Genomic DNA, 18,551 nt, shown 5'->3' on the forward strand with positions numbered 1-18,551 from the left:
CTAATAAGGCATTTTCAGATCCCCATTTTACAGATGAAGAAACTGAGGTGCAGGGAGGTTCAGCAACTTGCTCAACGTCACACAGCTTGAGAGTAGCCAAGAGGATTCCTCACCCAGGCCATCTGGCTAAACACAACCTCACTCGTAGTGAGGGAACCGCAAATCCAAATAACCATTCAGACATCATTCTTTCACTTATCAAATTAGTCAAAATATTAAAGTTTGGTAACTCTCAAATGTTGGCACGAGTGTGAGAAAATAAGCATTTTCACGTATTATTGGGGCAAGCTTTTTGGAGAACAATTCGCCAATATCCATAGACATTTTGTACGTATCATCTGATGAAAACTTCATCCTACAGATATTCTCACATACGGACACAAAACTCCACCTACAAGGATATTTATTTTCACATGGTTTTTATAATAGCAAAAAATATGGGAAATAACAGAAAGCCAAGCAGAAGAGGACCGGTTTAATTTAAAAAAAAAAAAAAAAGCACTTTCATATTCTATCCAATACAATATACCCATAAGAAAAAAGGAGGTAGCATCTATCTATGGCAATATTATCTGCAAGATACATTAATTTTAAAAAATAAGTGCAGAATAGTTTCTAAGTTGGTCTCACTTGTGTAAAATATTTACAAGTCTGAATTGGAGGTTTCAGAGGACACGTCCTGGAGGAAATTACAGTGATAACCTGCAGGGACTGCCAAGTGGGGACACAGGCAGCCCTTCGTGTACACTGTGTGCTATTTGAAATTCTTATCGCAAACACGTGCAATGCTTAAAAAACAGAAGCCAAGGTCTGCACTGTTAGAAATTCTCATCATAAACATGTATTCCTTTCATCTTTAAAAAAACAAGCCAAAAGCCAGGACTGGAGTCACACGGACTGCAGCTTGAATTCCAGCTCCTTCACCTCCTGGTTGTACAACAAGGCAAGATATTTGAACTCTCCGAGTCTCAGCCGCCATGGGGAAGGGCAGCTAACTGTGAGAAGCAAAGACCATAATGTATGCAAACCCATCACCGCTCTGCCATTCCTTTAGCGTCGGGAATGTGGCAGGCAATATTATCATTGCCTTCATTCATTGGCAGGCTATGAAAAACCAATGTTTTCAACCAGTTAACTGTGCGTACCAACAACCACTTGTGGTAGATTTTTGGTCTCTTCCTTATTATGAGATTGTGACGTCTGGAGGTGCAGCAGCCATCTTGTGACCATGAGGACAGCTCTTACAAACAATCTGAACGTGGCAGAGCAGAATTAGGGAAAGAATCTGAATCTTTGAGGTCTTCACAGCGCCGCTGAGCCTACTCTAGAACAGCAACCTCTTACATTCTTAAGTGGTAAATTAAACATCCTAATTTAGATAACTTTTGGCTCATAATTCAATTACTTGCAGCCAAAAATGTCCTAAGGGAGATACTATCTCAGAGAGGCCTTGTGGGCACGGAACAAGAAAGGAGCGCTTGTCCTGGACACAGCCACTCTCTTCCCACTGAAGAAGAGAAGCCCACGGGCTCTTTCAGTCCCCTGCATGCCCCTCAGCCACACCGCAGTCGTGAGGCTGTCCCCAGTCCTCCTGCCTAACCTGCTGTAAGGAATCAGCTCTCCCTCTAACCTCTCTCTTGGCCACCATCACGCATGACACACCCAGCTGGCCTGGGACACCAGACGGAGCTGGTGGAGACAAAGAATGATAGGGGCAAAGACCCTCAGAATCCGCCCCCATTGCAGTGAACTTTAGGCCCAGCCCCTCTCTGCCGGTCAACTCCAGCTCAGACCCCCCCTCCTCAGCCCATTGCCCCCCATACTCCCTCCCCGTGTTCTCTGCTGCCAGAGGCCAGTCCCGGTGGGGGGTGGGGGGCGGGGGACGCACCCTGGCTGTCCCCCCTGCTCTCCTCAGGGTTCAGGGAATGGACCCTCTCTGGGCGGGGCCGCGGGGCACGTTGAGAGGCTCTAGGGCATTGAAAGACAAAGGCAGGCCAAGAAGGGTCGCAGACACACACCGGCTTTAGGGTCGAAGGGCGAAGGCCTTGCATCCAGCGACCACGGGGTGTACGACTCACATTTGGAGTCAGAGGTCTAAGTCAAATGAGGCTGTCCTCCCCTCCAAAGGCCACAGATGCCCCCCGCAACGTTAAATTCCACCCCCCAACCCGCGCTGGATTCCACCCCCTCCTCCGCAGGATCCCACATCACCCACTGGCTTCCACACCCCGCCCTCTCCACCCCCACCCTCCGCCTTCTCCATCCCCACCCCCTTCTCCATCACCACCGCCGCCCTCTCCATTCCGGAATCTTCCGCCCCGCGGCTCTGGCTGGCCTGGAGCATCCGGAGGAGGGGCGGAGGGGGAGGCGCAGGGAGCCGGCCCGGCGGTGCCGGTCTTTCCCGCACCCCGCCCCGCGTCGGGCGGTGCCTCCTCTCTCTGCCCTCCGCCCGGGGGCGGGCCGGGCGCGAGGTCGCTCCTGGCCGCTCGAGGCCGCTGCGGGCCGGGCGGGGGCAGAGGCGGGGTTCCCCGCCTGCGCCCCTCGCGACCACTAGGGGACGCCCGGCTCGTCCCGCGGGCCGCCGCCGACCCTCGCCGCAGCCCCGGGAGCCCTCCCCTCCGCGGCGCCGCCCGGGGACCAGGGGTGGGGCGGGAGGAGGAAAGGGGCCTCTTTGCAGCAGCCCCAATTCTGTAACGACAGGGGACCGAGGGGACATAAAGCCACAGGAGAGAAGGAGGGGACCAGGCATGGACTGGGTGCAAAATTTAAGGGGACAAGGAAAGACTCGGTAATCAAGATAAATAATATCAATGCAATATTTTTAAGTCAAAATTAATGCAAAAGAATTAATGATAAAATATCAAAAATCAAATAAAGACAGGATCCGACCTTCTCCCTGGCTGGCCCGCCCGTCAGCAAGGCTTAAGCGTGTTCCTGGCGCCTCCAGGGACCTCCGGCCCTCCTGGGACCACAGCCCTGCGGGGTCGTGCTTTCCCCCACCCAGGAGTGTGACCAGGGAGGAGGCTGTGGGCTACGCTGCGGGGACTGTGTCAGGGGAGAGGGGGATTGGGGGCATGGAATCATCTCAAGAAGTCCTTTCCTCTCTTCCTGAATTCCTCCGCTCTGAAGGAAAAGAAAATCAAACCAGTGAGTCTCCCTCGAATGATGTAGTCTGGACTCAGGAAAGCCACAAAGATTGCGTACAAGATGCACCCTTGGCCACCATCTTCCCAGACCCTTGACAGGTAAAAATGAGAACTGAACAGAGGGAAGGCCAAGCAGAGGCTAAAGGTGAGGGGCTGAGTGGGCATAGGGTGAGGCGACAATTGCCCTCCTCCCACCTGGGCTCCAGCACCCTAAGTTTAACTCCTTGGTGAACCTATGGAAAGTTCCAGCTCTGGGGCCGCCCCATGGCCAAAGCTGAGCACAGATGGGGTGCCCCTCCAGCCTGATCAAAGCCTGGCCACTCGCCCGACAGAACCACTAACTACCGATTTCTCTTCTTGGGCAAAGTGATGGAGACCTGACAAAGCAACCCCAGGTTGCCCCAGGGAGGCCACCTTCTCTTGGAGGATGCTTAGAAGCTGTCTGGCAAGCTCCAACATTTCAGTTGTCCAAAGAGAGCGAGGACAGGTGGGGAGGAAAGGCCCAGCGTCGTGAAAATCAGGACCGCAGAGACCCAGACCTGGCCACGGCTGGGGGAAAAACGCCAGGAGGGATAGGCCAGGCAGACCCTCGGCAGAGGGGGAAGGAAGCAGGGGCACAGATGGTGGGATGGTGGGGAGACACGAGGTTTCTGGGGGCCATGAGACAGAAAAGGAGACGAAGGGGGAAACTGAGATTAAAGAGAAATGGGGGTGGAGGTGGGGAGAGAGCCAAGGGCAGTGCATGCAGGATGGGCCAAGACTTCCCACTTGTCCTGGGGCCCCCAGAGAGGCACTGCACCCCCCGGCCCATGTTCACGGGATGCTGAGGAAGCACCCTATCTTTTCCCAGGAAAGGTTCAGAACTGGAAAGCTCCAGACCAGGACGGACCAGGTAAGGTGGCTAAAAGCCATGCACCTTAAATTGGACACGCTCACCTGCCCCGAGTCCCAGACGTCCACTGCCGTCCCCCTACCAGCCCCACATTCTCTCCTATAATGTGGGACCGTGAAAGATGAATTTTAGGACACCCATCTGGGAGCACATGTTTCAGGGCCCAGACCTGCCTCCTTGCTGAGCCATCTCGGGTTTGGACGGGGAGAAACTGAGGTACGAGTCACGGAGAATCACTGTGGAAGCGAGCGAAGGCCGCGGGTGTTCACCCAGCTCGAGGAGCAAGAGAGTCAGGCCCCACCTGTCCGCCCCCAATCCTATCGGCCATTGCAACTTTGGTTTGGTTTGGGTGTTTTTTAATAAACATCCCTTTTTCTGAGATGCTTTGTCTGGTTTATCATCTGTATGTAACCACAGCACCAGATGACCGTGTGGATTCATAGGGATCTGGGGACCAGCGCAGACCTACAGGACGACCGAGTGACAGGCCCTGGGCTCCACCTGGTCCTGCTCTGCCTGACGAGCTGGATGGAAACTGATAAAGGACCAGTCATAGCTTCAGATGACAAAACTGGGCTAGGCCGAATAATGAACAAGAAGGCATTTAACACGGGCAAAGGCAGAGATGTGCATTTCAGGAACCCAGGTCCCTGGGTGGGGACACAGATGAGAGAACTGTTTCAGAGCAGGCTGCAGAGAAAAGATGTGGGCAGGGCGGGCCTCGGACCAGCACATGTCCATGCGGAGGGGCTGCTCAGGGCTTGAACACACTGTTGGCGGGGCCACCCCAGACCCCACTGATGCCCTTTGTTTCTGTGCAGCCCTCCCCCAGGATAGGCCCTACAGCTCCACAGAGAGCCCTGCCCCGGGGCTCCTGGAGCTTCCCGGCCTGCGTGCCAGAGCCAGAAGTGCCCAGAGTTTACCCCCCACCCCACCCCAGTAGCCCTTACCCTGAGGCCCCAGGGCTCCCCTGTGGGACCTGGCCAAGGCCAGGCTCTACCCAAAACCACACCCTCAGCTTGGTTTCTGTCCCTTCCCTACCTTGTGCCCCCGGCTCCCCCTCTCTTCATGCATCCAGAAGCCTCGTCCCAGCATGAGTTTCTGGGGAGCCCAGCCCCAGACTAGCAGTGAGACCCTTGATGGTCCTCCCCAGAGGGTCCTCCACGGTCTCAGAGGGCCTCAGTCGGAGCACATGTGTCCCAAGCTGGGTGCAAAGCAAGGGCGAAGGACCAGGACAGAGGCCCTAGATGAGGGATGGTCAAGGAGATGGGATGTGGGGCTTGATCACAGCCAAGCTGACAGGGTGAGAGCTTGCCCCAAGGAAGGGGCCCCCAACACCACCAGCACGTGTGCTGAGTGCTAACTGGGTGCCGGGCGCTTTACACAGGTTACTGCCTTAATCCTCACGAGCCCAAGAAGGAGGCGCCGTTGTCATCCCCATTCTAGAGATGAAGAATTTGAGGATCAGCGAGGTCAGTATCTTGCCCCAGATCTCACGGCCATAGGTGAGATCCAGGATTCAAACTCAAGTTTAGAGCACTAAGCTACAGTGCCCCCCACCAGGACCTAAGTGTCAGGACCTGCACTGGGAAGGCTGCGTTGGCCCCCCATCAAAGAAAAATCCAGCACTTCCAGGCGACAGAGACCCAATCCAGCTGACATGGGAGGTGACGTCACAAGGGGACAGGGCCGTTCCCTGCTTTTCCACCCTCCCTCACACCATGACCCAGGCCCACAGTAGCCTACATCTGGGAGGAACAGCTTCTCCCCCAGGGTGGACTGGCCATGCCCTGTCAGGGTGCTGGCAGCCAAGGGCCTGGACCAAAGATGTCCGCGCTGTGTCCTGGCCAGGCCTGGAGGAGACAAGGCCCGGAACAGACAAGCCCCGGAAGCCAGGCTTCAGCTGTTGGGGGCCCCAGTGGCCAAGAAGGAGAGCCGGTGGTCAGAAGGGAGGAGTCCCTGGGGAGGAGGGAGGGAGATTCCTGCCTGGGCAGGGGGCTCTAGGAATCTGGGGTGGATGCTCCAGAGGACCAAATCTACCAGAACAAAACAAGACCAGCCAGGCCCACCCAACAACACTTCCCTGGCAAAGCTCTGACCTCCGAGACTTTATTTCAAATTCAAAACAAAACCAGTGTACAAATAATGAAATCCATCACCTCCCAGAGCACTGCCTGAAGGGATCCCAGAAAGTCTAGAGAAATCTGGTGTTGAGAGGAAGAGATCTGTCAACTAAGCTGGCGGCTGTGTCCGGGGACCTTAAACCACTGCCCGGCCTGGGAGGGGCCACAGCAAACAGGGGTGGCTTGGGTCTCCAGGTTGAATTCAGAGATTAAGCTGCAGTGGCTCCAGGTGGATGGGTCGGCAGAGGCCGTGCAGCCTGGGCTAGCGAGGCCAAAGGTATGGTTCTTGCTGTCTCAGGGCAGCGAACTTAACCAGGAGGGTGTTCTGGGGCCCCAGCCACGCACAGCCCCAAGGCCCACCCAGGCTGGGCTGGCTTCTAGCACCACCCCACATTTATCTGGGTCATGATGAGGTGGGTGGGGGCTCGGCTAGCCCTTCCCGTTCCAGGCCCAGCCCAGTCTGCCATCTGGGCATGCCAGGTGCAGCCTGGATGTGGCAGAGACTGGCACACATGGGCCAAACAGAGAATGAGCTCATGACAGTTTGCATATGACAGAGGAGAAAGTCTCTTCATGAAGGGTGTCACAGGTCCCAGCCAAACCCTTTGGCAGGTGGCCCCTCACCTGCCCGTCCTGAACACACCTGCCTCCCCTGGTCCCAGGTGGTACCCTCACCTCTTTTTGCTCAAAGTGGAAACCTCAGCCTCCTAGAATCCTGCTTGCCGCATTTGTCACACGCTGTGTGTGTGTGTGTGTGTGCGCGCGCACACATGCCCCCAGCTGCCCACTCCATCTCCCCCTAACAGGACCCTCCTTGGCCCCCATGCCCTCATCTCCCTGGGCTCCTGCTCCCACCTCTTCCACATGCATCTCCTCTCCGATGGCAGCCAGAGGGATCTTTCTAAACTGAAGTCTGGCCCCACTCCCTTCCACAGCTCCCCTAAGTCCCTTTCCTCGGTCACACCAGGATCTTCACAATGGGGACCCCCTTGCCAGCCTCCCAGCCCCACAAACACCCCAACACAGTGACTCGCCACAGCCCGGGCAGAACAGGTGCCTCCAAGCCTCTGACCAGGCTGCTCTCTCTGCCTATAGGTCTTTCCCCGCTCCGCCCACCTGTCTAGCCCCACTGTGTCCTCAAGACCCTGCTCAGCCGTGGCCCTATGTGACGGTGCCCTCCCCTCTCCAGCTCATCACCCCTCCCCTCGTGTCCACAGCTGGGGCTCCTGGAGCCCCTGTGCAGGGCCAGGCAGAGGGCAACCGGGTCCCCACGTGTCACCCCCTGAGCGTGATGTGCCCGCCCTGTACCACACACAGAGGGACAGACAGGCCCAGGCCTCCTGGCTGCCTGAAAACTGGCTTGATCACATTTTAAAAGGGGGACGTCAAGACCCCGCCTGCCACCACACCAACTCTCTCTGCCCCAGCCCCACCCCCAGTTCTGATTTGCCGTCATTTTGAAGCAGGGGTGGCATTTTAACCTGGTCTCAGCTGGGAGTCGGGAAGGCATGTTTTGGGGTAAAAAAGCCCCATCTTGGGGCTTTGGGAGGCATTCTGACCAAAAGCTTGCCTTTCTCACCAGGTTCCTTTGGCCTCTTAGAATGCCACTCCTGCTTTAAAAGTCTTAAGCCAAAGCAACAAGGTGACAATGGTGCAATTTCAGGCACTGCAACGTATTTGGGGACAGGTGGACACCTGTTCTCTCCTGCCTGAGGCCAGCCCCTGACGCAATGACCTACACGGGGGCGGGCTCTAGAAACACCCGCAGCCCTCTGTAATGCTCACCGCCCTCATACTGATGGGGACCCTCACACACCATGAGCTCAGGAGGGCAGGGACAACCTGTCTCGTTCCCCAGGGAATCCCAAAACCCAGTACGGATCACAGGCTCAGGAAGTTCTTGTTCACGACTGCCCTGCTCTGAGTGGTCATGTGCTCCCCAGCTCCCGCAGGCCCTGGCTTGTGTCCCCGCCCACCCTGTCAAGCTACGGGCCCGGGGCACGTCAGCTACAGCCATGTCAAGCTCCGTGGTTCCATCTGTCAAACGGGGGAAGAGGTGAAGACTCAACAGAGAAGGTGACGAGCACAGCGTGTGGCACACAGGGGGCCCTTGACAATGCCAGCTCCCTTCCCGAAAGACCCAGTCAGTCCCTGTCACTTGGGGCCCCACCTTTCATGTCAGGAACTCATGATCTCTCAGCACTGCTTTAAAACTGAGCCACCAAGAGTCCTGGGGAATTTGTGGCAGAGTTCTGAGGAGACACTGAACAGAAGGTCCAGTATTTTTAACGAAAAATCAGGATCTCCCTTAAGCACAGTGCTGACACTGTCCCAAAGTTCAGAGCCCGGATGTGGCTCTCGGGAACCAAGCCCTTAAAATCCAGCCCCACAGATAGGAGCAGGCAGCCCCCAGGCTGCAGCCCTGTGGTCAGCAGACACACGTCCATGGCTGCCAGTGGGTCCAAGGAGCACAAGGCCCCCACCATCCCTGGCCCTGGTCTGGGGCTGAGTCCATGGGCCCACGACAGCTCCGAGGGTGGCAGCTCCTCACTCAGGGGCTGCACTGGAGCAGCCGCAGCAGCTGGGTCTCCGCAGGGACTGCATGACAGCTCGCAGCGGCCCCCTGCGGCCCTCCACAGACAGGCTGTCCTCGCTGGCGGGCGTCCGCTGCAGCTGCTCAAATTGCATCTCCAGGTGCTTCTGGATGGCCACGCCCAGCACCTCGGGGTCCACCGCAGCTCCGTACACCTCCCAGGTCATGCCCTCAGCATCCCATCGTACATCCCGCACAGGGGATGGTGCCTCCTCCAGGCCGGACCCCAGAGTTATCTCCGGGAAAGTGTGCAGGGCCACAGGGGCATCCAGGGGCGGGCTGGTGGCCACAGCCTTGCAGACTGCCATGGGGGTTGCCTGTACACCAGCATCCTGGGCTGAGAGAGGGGATGCCAACCCGGGAGCCAAGTCACTGGCTGAGGTCATGGTCCATACATCCTTGGTCCTGGCACCAGGCTCCACAGCTAACCGGGTAGGACCCCAAGGGTGGGCACAGCAGTGGGAATGCCCGGGAAGCCCCCCAGGCAACCTACACTGGAGCTTCACCCCAGGCTGAGCCTGCAGCCCAGACTCACTCACGGATGCCACAAGTTTGGGAAAGGCCAAGATCCCTGGGGCCGGCAGGGCATGGCAGCAGCCACCGGCCCCCACTTCCCTAAGGCAGCAGAGCAGAGTTGCTGGGGGTAGAGCATGGCAGGACGTGGTGGCCGACTGCCCAGTGGCTTTGGGCCCAGTCTTGGGGCTGCTGTGGGTGGTTGTGCCTCCCAGGTCCAGCGGCGGCACCCACACCTGACTCTCTCCTAGTGTCCAGGCTGAGTTGGAAGTCCCATCCTCTAGAGCCAGGTCCCGTTCCAGGCCTCCAGGGGCCTGGCCTCCCTGGCCAGAAGCACTGCCAGGCTGCAGGCGAACCCTGTGGACCGGCGAGCTGCCCAGGGCCGAGCAGCTGAGGCTGGCCTTTCGAGCCCCCCTGTGGCCCCGGGTCAGGGTGCTGCGGACCAGGTCTGAGTGGCTCCTCTGCACAGTGGCAGCGCTGGGGGCCCTCAGGTGACACAGGCCACCACTGACCACAGTAGACACATTGCCGACAGTGCTGCTCCGCCAGTGGCCCATGGCAGTGGGCTGTGGCTGGGGCCTGGAGGCCTGTGCCTGTTCTGTGCTCTCAGCCTGGTGTGCCTCTTCCTCCGGGACCCGGGGACCGGCGCTGGCCTCGCCTGGCTGGGCCTGCCACCCAGTGCTGCTGGCACTCTTACGGAGCTCTGCCCTGTGCCCCTGGCCTTCCCCCAGTAGGCTGGAAGAGCTCCGGGACAGGGGCTGCAGGCGGAGGCTCCGGGGTGCCCGGGCACCCGGCTCCGGGCGGCTGGTGCTCATGGCTGCCTGCAGGAGAGAGAAAGGAAGGGAGTGGAGTTGAGTTGGGTGGCAGCCCCTCAGCTGGACTCTGCTGTGGGCTCACACGGTGCTAGGCACACTGCGGGGACAGCTCAGTCCTGAAGCATCAGAGCCACAAGCAACACCATGACAGGACACCAGACTGCATATCAAAGTCATCACACATACACAGGGGCAACACTACAAACATCTAATAACCAGTGTTCAGCGGTTAGAACCAGCCCCAGAATAAGGTCCTGGACACGACCGACCATGCCAGCTGTTGACTCCTCACTGTCGGATTACAGGGAGGGAGGGGAAGTCAGGGGAGAAGCCAAGGCTGCTGGGGCCTTGCAAGCAGGGGCTTTGGGACAACAGCTCTTAGTCAATCAGCACAGAAGTATCTCAGTATTTTAATAACTTCTAAAGCTCGACTGGCAAGGACTAGCCTAGTTCCTCCCAGGACTGTCAGCATCCACCTTGCTCTGGACTGGAGCATCCGCGGTACAGAGCAGGGGCTCAGAGGTTTGTGTGAACAAACAATGAAGAGAGGACACACCGAGAACCGCCTGGGCCCGGCCAAGGCTGGGAACCAGGAACATCACTCGGGGACTCCCTGCCAGGCAGGACCAGCTGGAGAAACAGGGCGTGGACAGCAGGCACGAGCTGCAGTTTGGGTAATCCGGGTCCTCCCTCCCACCCCTGGGCTGAGAAGAACTGCCAGGAACCAACCACCTCCGGCCAGGGCAGCAAGGCCACCCGAAAGGGAATGTGGGAAGGGCTCTTGGGAACTCAGTTTCTGTCTAATTGCAAACTTCATCAGGAGATGGCTAGTGGCTGTTCGAGCCAACAGTGGGATGTTTCTGTAGCTGCAGTCCCCCGAGGGCTCCAGGCTTGCTGTGGAGGCCAGCGCAGCACGACTTCCTGCCACGATGGGAAGACCCTGTGCGGCAGTGTGCCATACACTAGGTGCTGGCCACACGCGGCTCCTGAGCACTTGACAGGTGACTAGTGTGACTGAGAAACTGAATTTCTAATTTTACTTAAATTTAAGTAATTTAAGTTTAAATGGCCACATATGGTTAATGACTACCACACTGCACTCTGCAGCTCTAGACACAGCCTTGCCCGGGGCAGGAGTGTCCTGTCCTGGCTGCTCCTTGGGGCGGAAACCAGATTGGCCCCCGGAAGGGTCAGGAAAAGCATGAGTAGCCAAGAGAAGACGAAGATCCAGGCCTTGCCTTCAAGGAGCTCTAAGATGGACATTTAAACAGAGAGGGGCAACAAACCTAGTAACAATCACAGTGGTGGTAAAAATAATAAGGGCTCCCAGTGTCCAGTCCCCTACTATGGGCCAGGCATGTGCCACATCCTTTCCAGCACTATCTCATTTAATTGTCAGAACCACCTCATGACATAGTCATCTTTTCCATTAGACAGAGGAGGAGGCCAAAGCTCAGAGAGGTTTAGTGACTTGCCCAAGGGCACACGGCTGGTAAGTGGCTAAGCCAGGAATCAACTCCAGGAGGGTCTGAGGCTCTCTATGCCCCCTCTGAGCACTGTGCAGACCTCCATCCTGGATTCTATCACCCTCCACTGTCATCACTTTGTTACTTATCCTGACTCAACTGGAGTCCCAGCGCCCAGCACAGTGTCTAGCACTCCCAGTGGTGCCTAGGACAAGTCAGTGCAACAAGCGAATGAGGGGAACAAAGTCTGTACCCCCACCCCACCCCATCTGCTTCTTAGCAGCTTCTTAGGCTGCCTGGAGTCAGGAGGGCAGGAGGCATGTGGTCACAGACAGCCCCTGGCAGACAGACAACCACCAGCCACAGGTCCAAGAACGCAAGGAAGCCCTACCTGGGCAGCCTACACAGACTCTGGCTAAGCCCCACCTACCCTGGAGCATCCTGGGGAGCAGGGCCATAAAGAGCCCGGCCAGACTCTGGCCCGCTAAGGAAACAGGTGAGAGGGTGCCCTCAGACCCCGCCAGGAGCTGGTGAGAAGCCATCAGTAGCAAGGGACCCACTGGGCCTGTCTCACCAGACGGCTGCCCAGGGCCCAGGGTTGGCCATCACTCAGAGAGAGCAGCGACCACAAAGACCTGGGGGCTGGGGGGCGTGTATCCATTGGCTCCCCTCCTCACCCCACCTCCACAAGGGGCAGGTGACAAAAGTGAGACCTGGAGCAGCTCAGAGACGTCAAAGAACCCACAGCTGAACCCCAGCAGGGTCTTCCTCCTACATCCTGGCCTTCCCAGCCCAGAGGGAGGGAAAGGCTCCAACGGAAGTCACTCGAGTTATCCCCAGGGAAAGGAGGTTCCCCTCACCCCCTCTCACCAAGAAGAGGGGCCTCCTGGGGAGCGACGGCAGCTGATGAAATGGGCTCTGGAGCCCCCGTGAGCAGGCGGGCAGGGGTCTGCTTCCAGCCCTGCCCTTCCCCTTCCTGCACACGTGCCCTCAAGTGGACTCCTGACCTCTCTGAGCCTCAGTTTCCTCAGTCTGCAAAATGGAAGTAAATCCCCACCCTGGAGGGTTATTGCAAAGACTAAACGTGATGGCATATGGACCATCTGGAACGGTGAATATTAATAACAATCTTTTCTTTCCTCCTTCTGTCAGGAGTGACTTGTGCTCAAGCTGTTGCGGGGACTCGCACTGGGGGCAGAAAGGCCCTTCTAGGAAGCCATTGGGACATCCCATAGGTTAGCCTAGTCTTGCTTCCCAGTCCTTCTTCGCGTCATCCCATCCCAGGACCTAGTTGCCATCAGGGTGCCCAATGTCTCCACCACCACACTAAGTTTCTCAGTCTATTGTCAACCTTAATTTGGGAGGATACACATGCACATGTGTATACATACATGCATGCGGGCACATGCATGCAGACATACGCACAAGTTTGCAGTCTGCATTCTAAATGCCCGGAATGGTGTACCCTTCGGCCTAAAAAGCCATGGGAAAGGCTCTGGTTTCACCCTAAAGAGACCCTGGGAAGACGTTTTAGCACAGACAAAGGACAGGCACAGAGAGGCACTCAAGACCCCTAGTGTTCTTCGGGTGACACCTTAATGTTCTCTCTCCTGCCCCATTTGATGCCAATCAAGGTTGCCATGTGGCCAACGCCCCGTGGTCCATGCTGGACTGCCCTGCTCCCTTGGTTCTGCTCGTCAGTAAGTGGAAGAGCAACCAGTCTCACAAACAGCCATCAACCAATGTCACTGTGAGTAAAAGCTCTCAGTTCTACAGAAACTTCCAGACTGGCCCAACCAAAGAGACTGCAAAGTCAACTTAGTCAGAGATTCCAACTTCTGCCATGTCACTCCAGCCGAGGAGCCCAAGCCTTTGGAGGTGTGCCCAGGGGACTACCAAGGCCACCGCAAGCAGGCCCCATCTCAGATCACACTTGTGGCGTCCATATACGTCCCCTCTTGTTAACAGACAGGCATTTAGATGATGACTTCTGGATCCAGCAAAACCAAAACAGGAAAAGCAAACCCATGAGGTCAGGGGGGGAAGCTGCTTAAAAATGTGAAAATCTGGACCTTAGCCCTGAGGGACCAGGTAGGATTACACCCTACAAATCCCTCATTGCATGGTGGGGGTGTGACAACCTCTAGCAGGTGGTCTGATCCATCCCAGCTGCAAAAGGGGGCCTGACAGGACCACCTGGGGCCAAAGTCGGGCAATGTAGCAGGGAGCATTCCTGGGCTTCTGAGAGGGAGCGTTTGGAGGGGACAAAACCTACCATCACAAAGAGGATGAAGGGGCCTTAAGAGCAAGACGCCAGGGTCACAAGCTGTGCCAGGAAAGGGTTCTGGGGTAACGGTGGGGCGGAGGCCCCATAGACCCAGCTCTGCTCAGCAGAGAGAGGCCCACGGCCCTGCCATCCCCTGAGCTTCCTCCCGCGAGGAGGGCTTGCCCACACTTCCCAGGAGGCACCTGGGGTGGAGAAGGTAAGCCTCCAGGCCGGCTGCCCCAAACCAGAGGCTGGTGGCTGGTGTGTCCCTACCTGCAATGCTCCCGGGCACCAGCATGGGCCCGCGCCCCACCCGTGGACACACGAGAGGCCGACGCACAGGCCCGTTTGCTGTGCGCGCCTGCAAGAAACCACAGCAGCACTCTGAACACCAAACAGACAGGCCGCCTCTGGCTTCGGGACCGAAGGCCTGAACACACCGCCCCAAACACTCCCCAGGGGCAGGGACCCCTTCCCCGCCCCTCCAGCCCAAAGCCCACCCAGACTTAAGGAGACGGTCCTCAACACGATCCCCAACACTAGGCTACAGACCTTCCCAGCAGCCGAGGCAGTGACTGAAGGAAGACGAGGCTGGAGGGCAAAGGAGTAGGGATGGAGGGCAGGAGGAATGAGAGGGGAGGGAGGTTTGGGGCTGGGGGCAGTGGGAGGAGGGTCGAGTGGGGCGTGGGAATGAAGAAGGGAGGAGGAAGAAGCTATGGGAGCAGGGGTGGAGGCAGAAGACGGGGTCCCGAGCAGAGTACTGAAAAATGGGAGGATGGGCAGAGGAGACGTGGAAGAGGGGATGGGACAGGCAAGCAGAGGAGAGATGGCAGGAGGGACGCGGCCACGGGGGCGCGGAGCGCCGGGCGGGGGCCGGGATGCGGAGGGTCCGAGCGCGGGGGGCGGTGAGGAGTGGGGCCCGGGCCGCCCAGCCCCCCGCCCCCACGGGCACGCCCGGGGCCGGCCTCACCCTCTCGCCCGCCCGGGGCCGCGCAGGCCGGGTAAGCGCTGCTCCTACGGCCTCCACAGGTGCCCGGCGCAGCGGCCCAAGATGGAGCCGCCGCCGGCCCTGGCCTGGGCCGCACAGCCGCCAGCCGTCCGCCCGGCCCGCGGAGCCGGGAGCCGGGAGCCAGCGCCGGGGAGGCGCCGAGGGGGCGGGCGCGGAGGAGGGGCGGCGGCCGCTCACCTGGGCCCGCCCCGCCCCCGGCCCCGCCCCCGGCCCCGGCCCCGCGCCCCGGTCCTCCTTCCGGACCCCCTCCTCAAGGCGTGACCCTGTTGTCGCGCCTTCCCGGCCTCGACCCCCGCCAGGAGCCCGTTTTACAGGCCTGCCCCACGAACCCCCAAGACACCCATCTTCCCGACTGATCCGGCCGACCCCAGTGTTGTAGGCTCGGCCCCCCACAACCCGCAGCCCCCGAGACCCCGCCTCATAGCCCCGCCCCCTCGGCCCCTGCTCCTCTTCGGGACCACGCCCCGACTAAAGGTCTACATCTCTTTCGGACGACCCCCTTCCTCACGGCCCTGCCCCTGTCCTTCGTCATCCCTGCCCCGCCCTTCACACATCTCCAGGCCTCCAGGCTCCAGGGCCCGCCCCCTAGGATACCAGGCGGGGTCCCTCCTGGCCCCGTCCCTACAGACCCCCATTCTCCAAGCCGTGGACCCTGCAGTCCCATCCTCTCAGCTTCTCTCGCGCGGACCTGAAGACCTACCCTAGTCCTTTGAGCTCTGCCTCCACGGGCCCTGTATGCTCCTGGCCTTGTCCCCAGAGCCCTCAGCCCGGCCCCCACCACTACAACCTCGTGGACTCTATCCAGAAAGTTGCGTTCCCAGCTCCACTGCCATCCCTTTTCCAGACCACGTCCCTGTCCCCATCTTAGCCCAACTCAACTTTGGGCATTCATGTCTCAAGGATGCATCCATGGCATCCTGCCCCCATGGACCCCAAGAGCCTGTGCAGCCATGACTGCGGGGATGAGCCCACCCCACCTAAGCCCACAGCTCTTCTCGCTGCTCCCTGCAGCCCCAAAACGCCCTCCCTCGCTCCCTACCTGCCCCACGACGCCAGGATCCGGTCCAGGCCCTGAGACATCCCGCTTCTGCCCTACTGGGATGGGAGGCTGAGTGCTTGGTTGGCTCACATCCCCCAATCTCCAACAGCCGCCAGCCGGGCTCTGTGCACAGACTCACAACGGCCGGCCACCCGCCCAGGCCTGCTTGGACCCCTTCCCCCGTCTCTGGATTCCTCCCACCCACCCTCAGGGCCATGCGACAAGAGGAATGTGTCCCATCTCTGGGGCCCAGTCTTGGAGAATTGAGTCCCATTGTCGATGCTTCTCCGTTGATCCTGGCTCCAGGTCCCCTGATTCACTTGCCTAGCCCTTTGCTGAGGGATCTGCACCCTTCTGGTCCAGTGGCCCGGGAGCCAACACCGTCTCCGCCCTTCCTCCAGTTTGGGAAGACCTCAGGCCTAGCCTCACCTCTCCACCTTTCCCAGCCCCGCACCTCGGCCGGAGCATCAGGAAGGGGTCTGCAGAAAGACCCCCAGCACTCGGAGAGTGGACAGCCCAGACAGGCGCTGCACCATGGGCTCCCTGTAGCCCCTAGCCTGGCATCTTGTCCGTAGGAGTGGGGTGTGGCACTATGCAGCAGGCAGGGCTCCCACCTCCAACCCAGGCACCCGGCCTCATGCTTCCGTGTGTTCTCTGAGTGTGGGATCCCTCCCAGTCGTGGTACCCCTGTCTGTAGCTCTAAGCTGCCCCTCATCGAATTGTCTCATTGACAGAAGGAGACAACAGATGCTACCGTGTCACACACAGCATTTGGCCCTGTGGGTCATGCTCTCATGCTTTCCGCCTGGCTTTTCACTATGAGCACCACCTCCTGTTCCCCCCTCAGCCTGAGACCCTACTGCTTTGGGCCCAGAAGCCTTGATCCTACCTTCTCCGCCCCTCCCCTGGGGACTCGCTCACTGGTGGAGTGGGTGGGGTTCTGCTCAGGAAGACTCAGACTGCCCTAAGCACCCCTTTCTAGTGGAGTCTTAGAGCGCTCTCCCAGAGTCTGGAGATGGCTGCCCTTGGGGGGCTGAGCACCAGAGGCCGACAGGGGTGTCCCAGTGGAGGCCCCAGGCCCTGGCCTCCCCATCACACGCAGCCTGGAAGGGGGCTTAAAGGGGGCTGATGGGAGATTTGTTGCCTGAGGCCATCACCACTCCTGACCCAGCCCAGGAATTAGGGCCCCTCCTTCCACATCTCGGGAATCTTACTCATATTCCCCTTGTAGGGAAGTCAACTGAGCCCCAAGAAGGGATGAGCTACATGGGGTTACTCTGAGTTGGTGCCAGATCCAGGACCCAAACCTGGGGTTCCCAGCTCCCCGAACATTCAAGAGCCCTCCAAGAACCTCACGGCGAGTGTTTCAAGGAGGCCCACTTGGAGTTGGGTGTCAGCAGAGGTCTGCCGTGCTGGATTGCCCACAGACACATTGGACCTGCCACCAGGGTCTCTGAACATCACCCTGGCCTTGGCCCCTTGTCCAACTGGCCCTCTTCTGCCATTTGTGGCTTGTCAAGGAAGCTCTTCTTGCTGTGGTGGCTGCCCAGGGAGAGCCCAGGATGGGGAGTCAGACATGAATTGCCATCCCAGCTCCCCCGCATAGTCACAGGCTCTGCAGTCCCACACCCCAGAAAGCTGTGCATCCATCTGGGCATCGGTTGCCTTATCTGCAGAGCGACAGTAATCATGCTCACCTCACAGTGCTCTGGGGAAGGCGGGGTTTGTGAAAGTGTTCTGCAGAGTGTTCTTGCTGCTATCAGTCATTTGATCAAATATTTACCAAGCTCCTCCTGTGTCACGTTCTGGAGATACAGGTTAGGACTGCCCAGGGTGGGGTGGGAGTAAGGTTTGTTGATTGCTTTGGTAGAGAGAGGAGGCTCTGGGTTAGGATCCCATGGGCCAAGTGCCATTTCCTGAGACTCAGAACCCTGACAGAAGAGGGGCAGGCATCGAGCTCTCTGGAGTTCAGCAGGAGAATGCTGGGATGGGCGAGACACCAGGTGGAGAGGCACGTGGCACATAAAGGACTGGAGGTTCCCGGGACATCTGGACATCATGGGCATGGGGGTCCCTGAAGTCACAAGAGTGGATAAGGTCGTCAGGGAGAATGTGGAGAAGAGAGCCTACAACCCAGCTGTGAGCAACCAGGTGGCACAGGACTGAGAAGGAGCAGCCAGAAAGGAAAGAGGGAAACTGGGACATTGCTGTGACATGGGGGACTTAGAGGAAGCAGCTTCACCAAAGTGATGGAGCAGAAGCCACCAGAGTGGATTGAGGGATGGATGAGTCGAAGGGCAAACTGAAGACAGTGCATGTGCAGACAACTCTTTTAAGCATGGCCCTGAAGGGGAGAAGAAAGAAAGGTGTCCCCTGGGAAGGGATGTGGGGTCAAGAGAGAGGTTTTTAGTTTTGGTTCTGTTTTTTGGTTTGCTTTTTAATATGGTGCCTCCTGTAGTAGGTTTCCTTGATTTCCAGCAAGGGGAAACAACTCTGGTTAAGTTAAGCACAAAGGGCATGTGTGGGAAGACTGCAGGGAGCTCAGAGTGGAAGCTAGTCCTGGAGAGCTGGCCTCAGCTCTTCAAGACGGGAGCCAGGCGACTCCAGACCTCAGCAGCAGGAGCCACTCCATGGTCTCGCCCTGTCACCAGCACCGAGGAAGGATTCCAGTGGTTTGCTTTTCATGTGC

At 58.4% G+C, this 18,551-nt stretch overlaps 1 protein-coding gene and 1 long non-coding RNA gene across 2 annotated transcripts; one reads left to right on the forward strand and one right to left on the reverse strand.

Moving 5' to 3' along the window:
* Positions 1–2,447: 2,447 nt before the first annotated feature.
* On the forward strand, positions 2,448–4,811 carry LOC139046233 (uncharacterized). Its single transcript, XR_011506048.1, has 4 exons — positions 2,448–2,788; positions 3,130–3,245; positions 3,997–4,038; positions 4,199–4,811. It is a non-coding gene; the product is annotated as an uncharacterized lncRNA (long non-coding RNA).
* A 3,620-nt stretch (positions 4,812–8,431) lies between these two features.
* GPRIN2 (G protein regulated inducer of neurite outgrowth 2) lies at positions 8,432–14,968 on the reverse strand. The gene is made up of 2 exons (XM_044759756.2): positions 14,785–14,968; positions 8,432–10,088 (listed from the first exon to the last, which is right to left on the reverse strand). The coding sequence occupies exon 2, from the start codon at positions 10,080–10,082 to the stop codon at positions 8,709–8,711; it is 1,374 nt and encodes a 457-aa protein (XP_044615691.2). The 5' UTR covers positions 10,083–10,088; positions 14,785–14,968; the 3' UTR covers positions 8,432–8,708.
* Positions 14,969–18,551: the final 3,583 nt, after the last annotated feature.

The sequence above is a fragment of the Equus asinus genome, chromosome 2, assembly GCF_041296235.1.
Source record: "Equus asinus isolate D_3611 breed Donkey chromosome 2, EquAss-T2T_v2, whole genome shotgun sequence".
Lineage (NCBI taxonomy): Eukaryota > Metazoa > Chordata > Mammalia > Perissodactyla > Equidae > Equus > Equus asinus.

Coding starts and splice junctions, on each gene's coding strand:
- GPRIN2 (XM_044759756.2), bottom strand. CDS start 10,082: ATGAGCACCAGCCGCCCGGAGCCGGGTGCCCGGGCACCCCGGAGCCTC.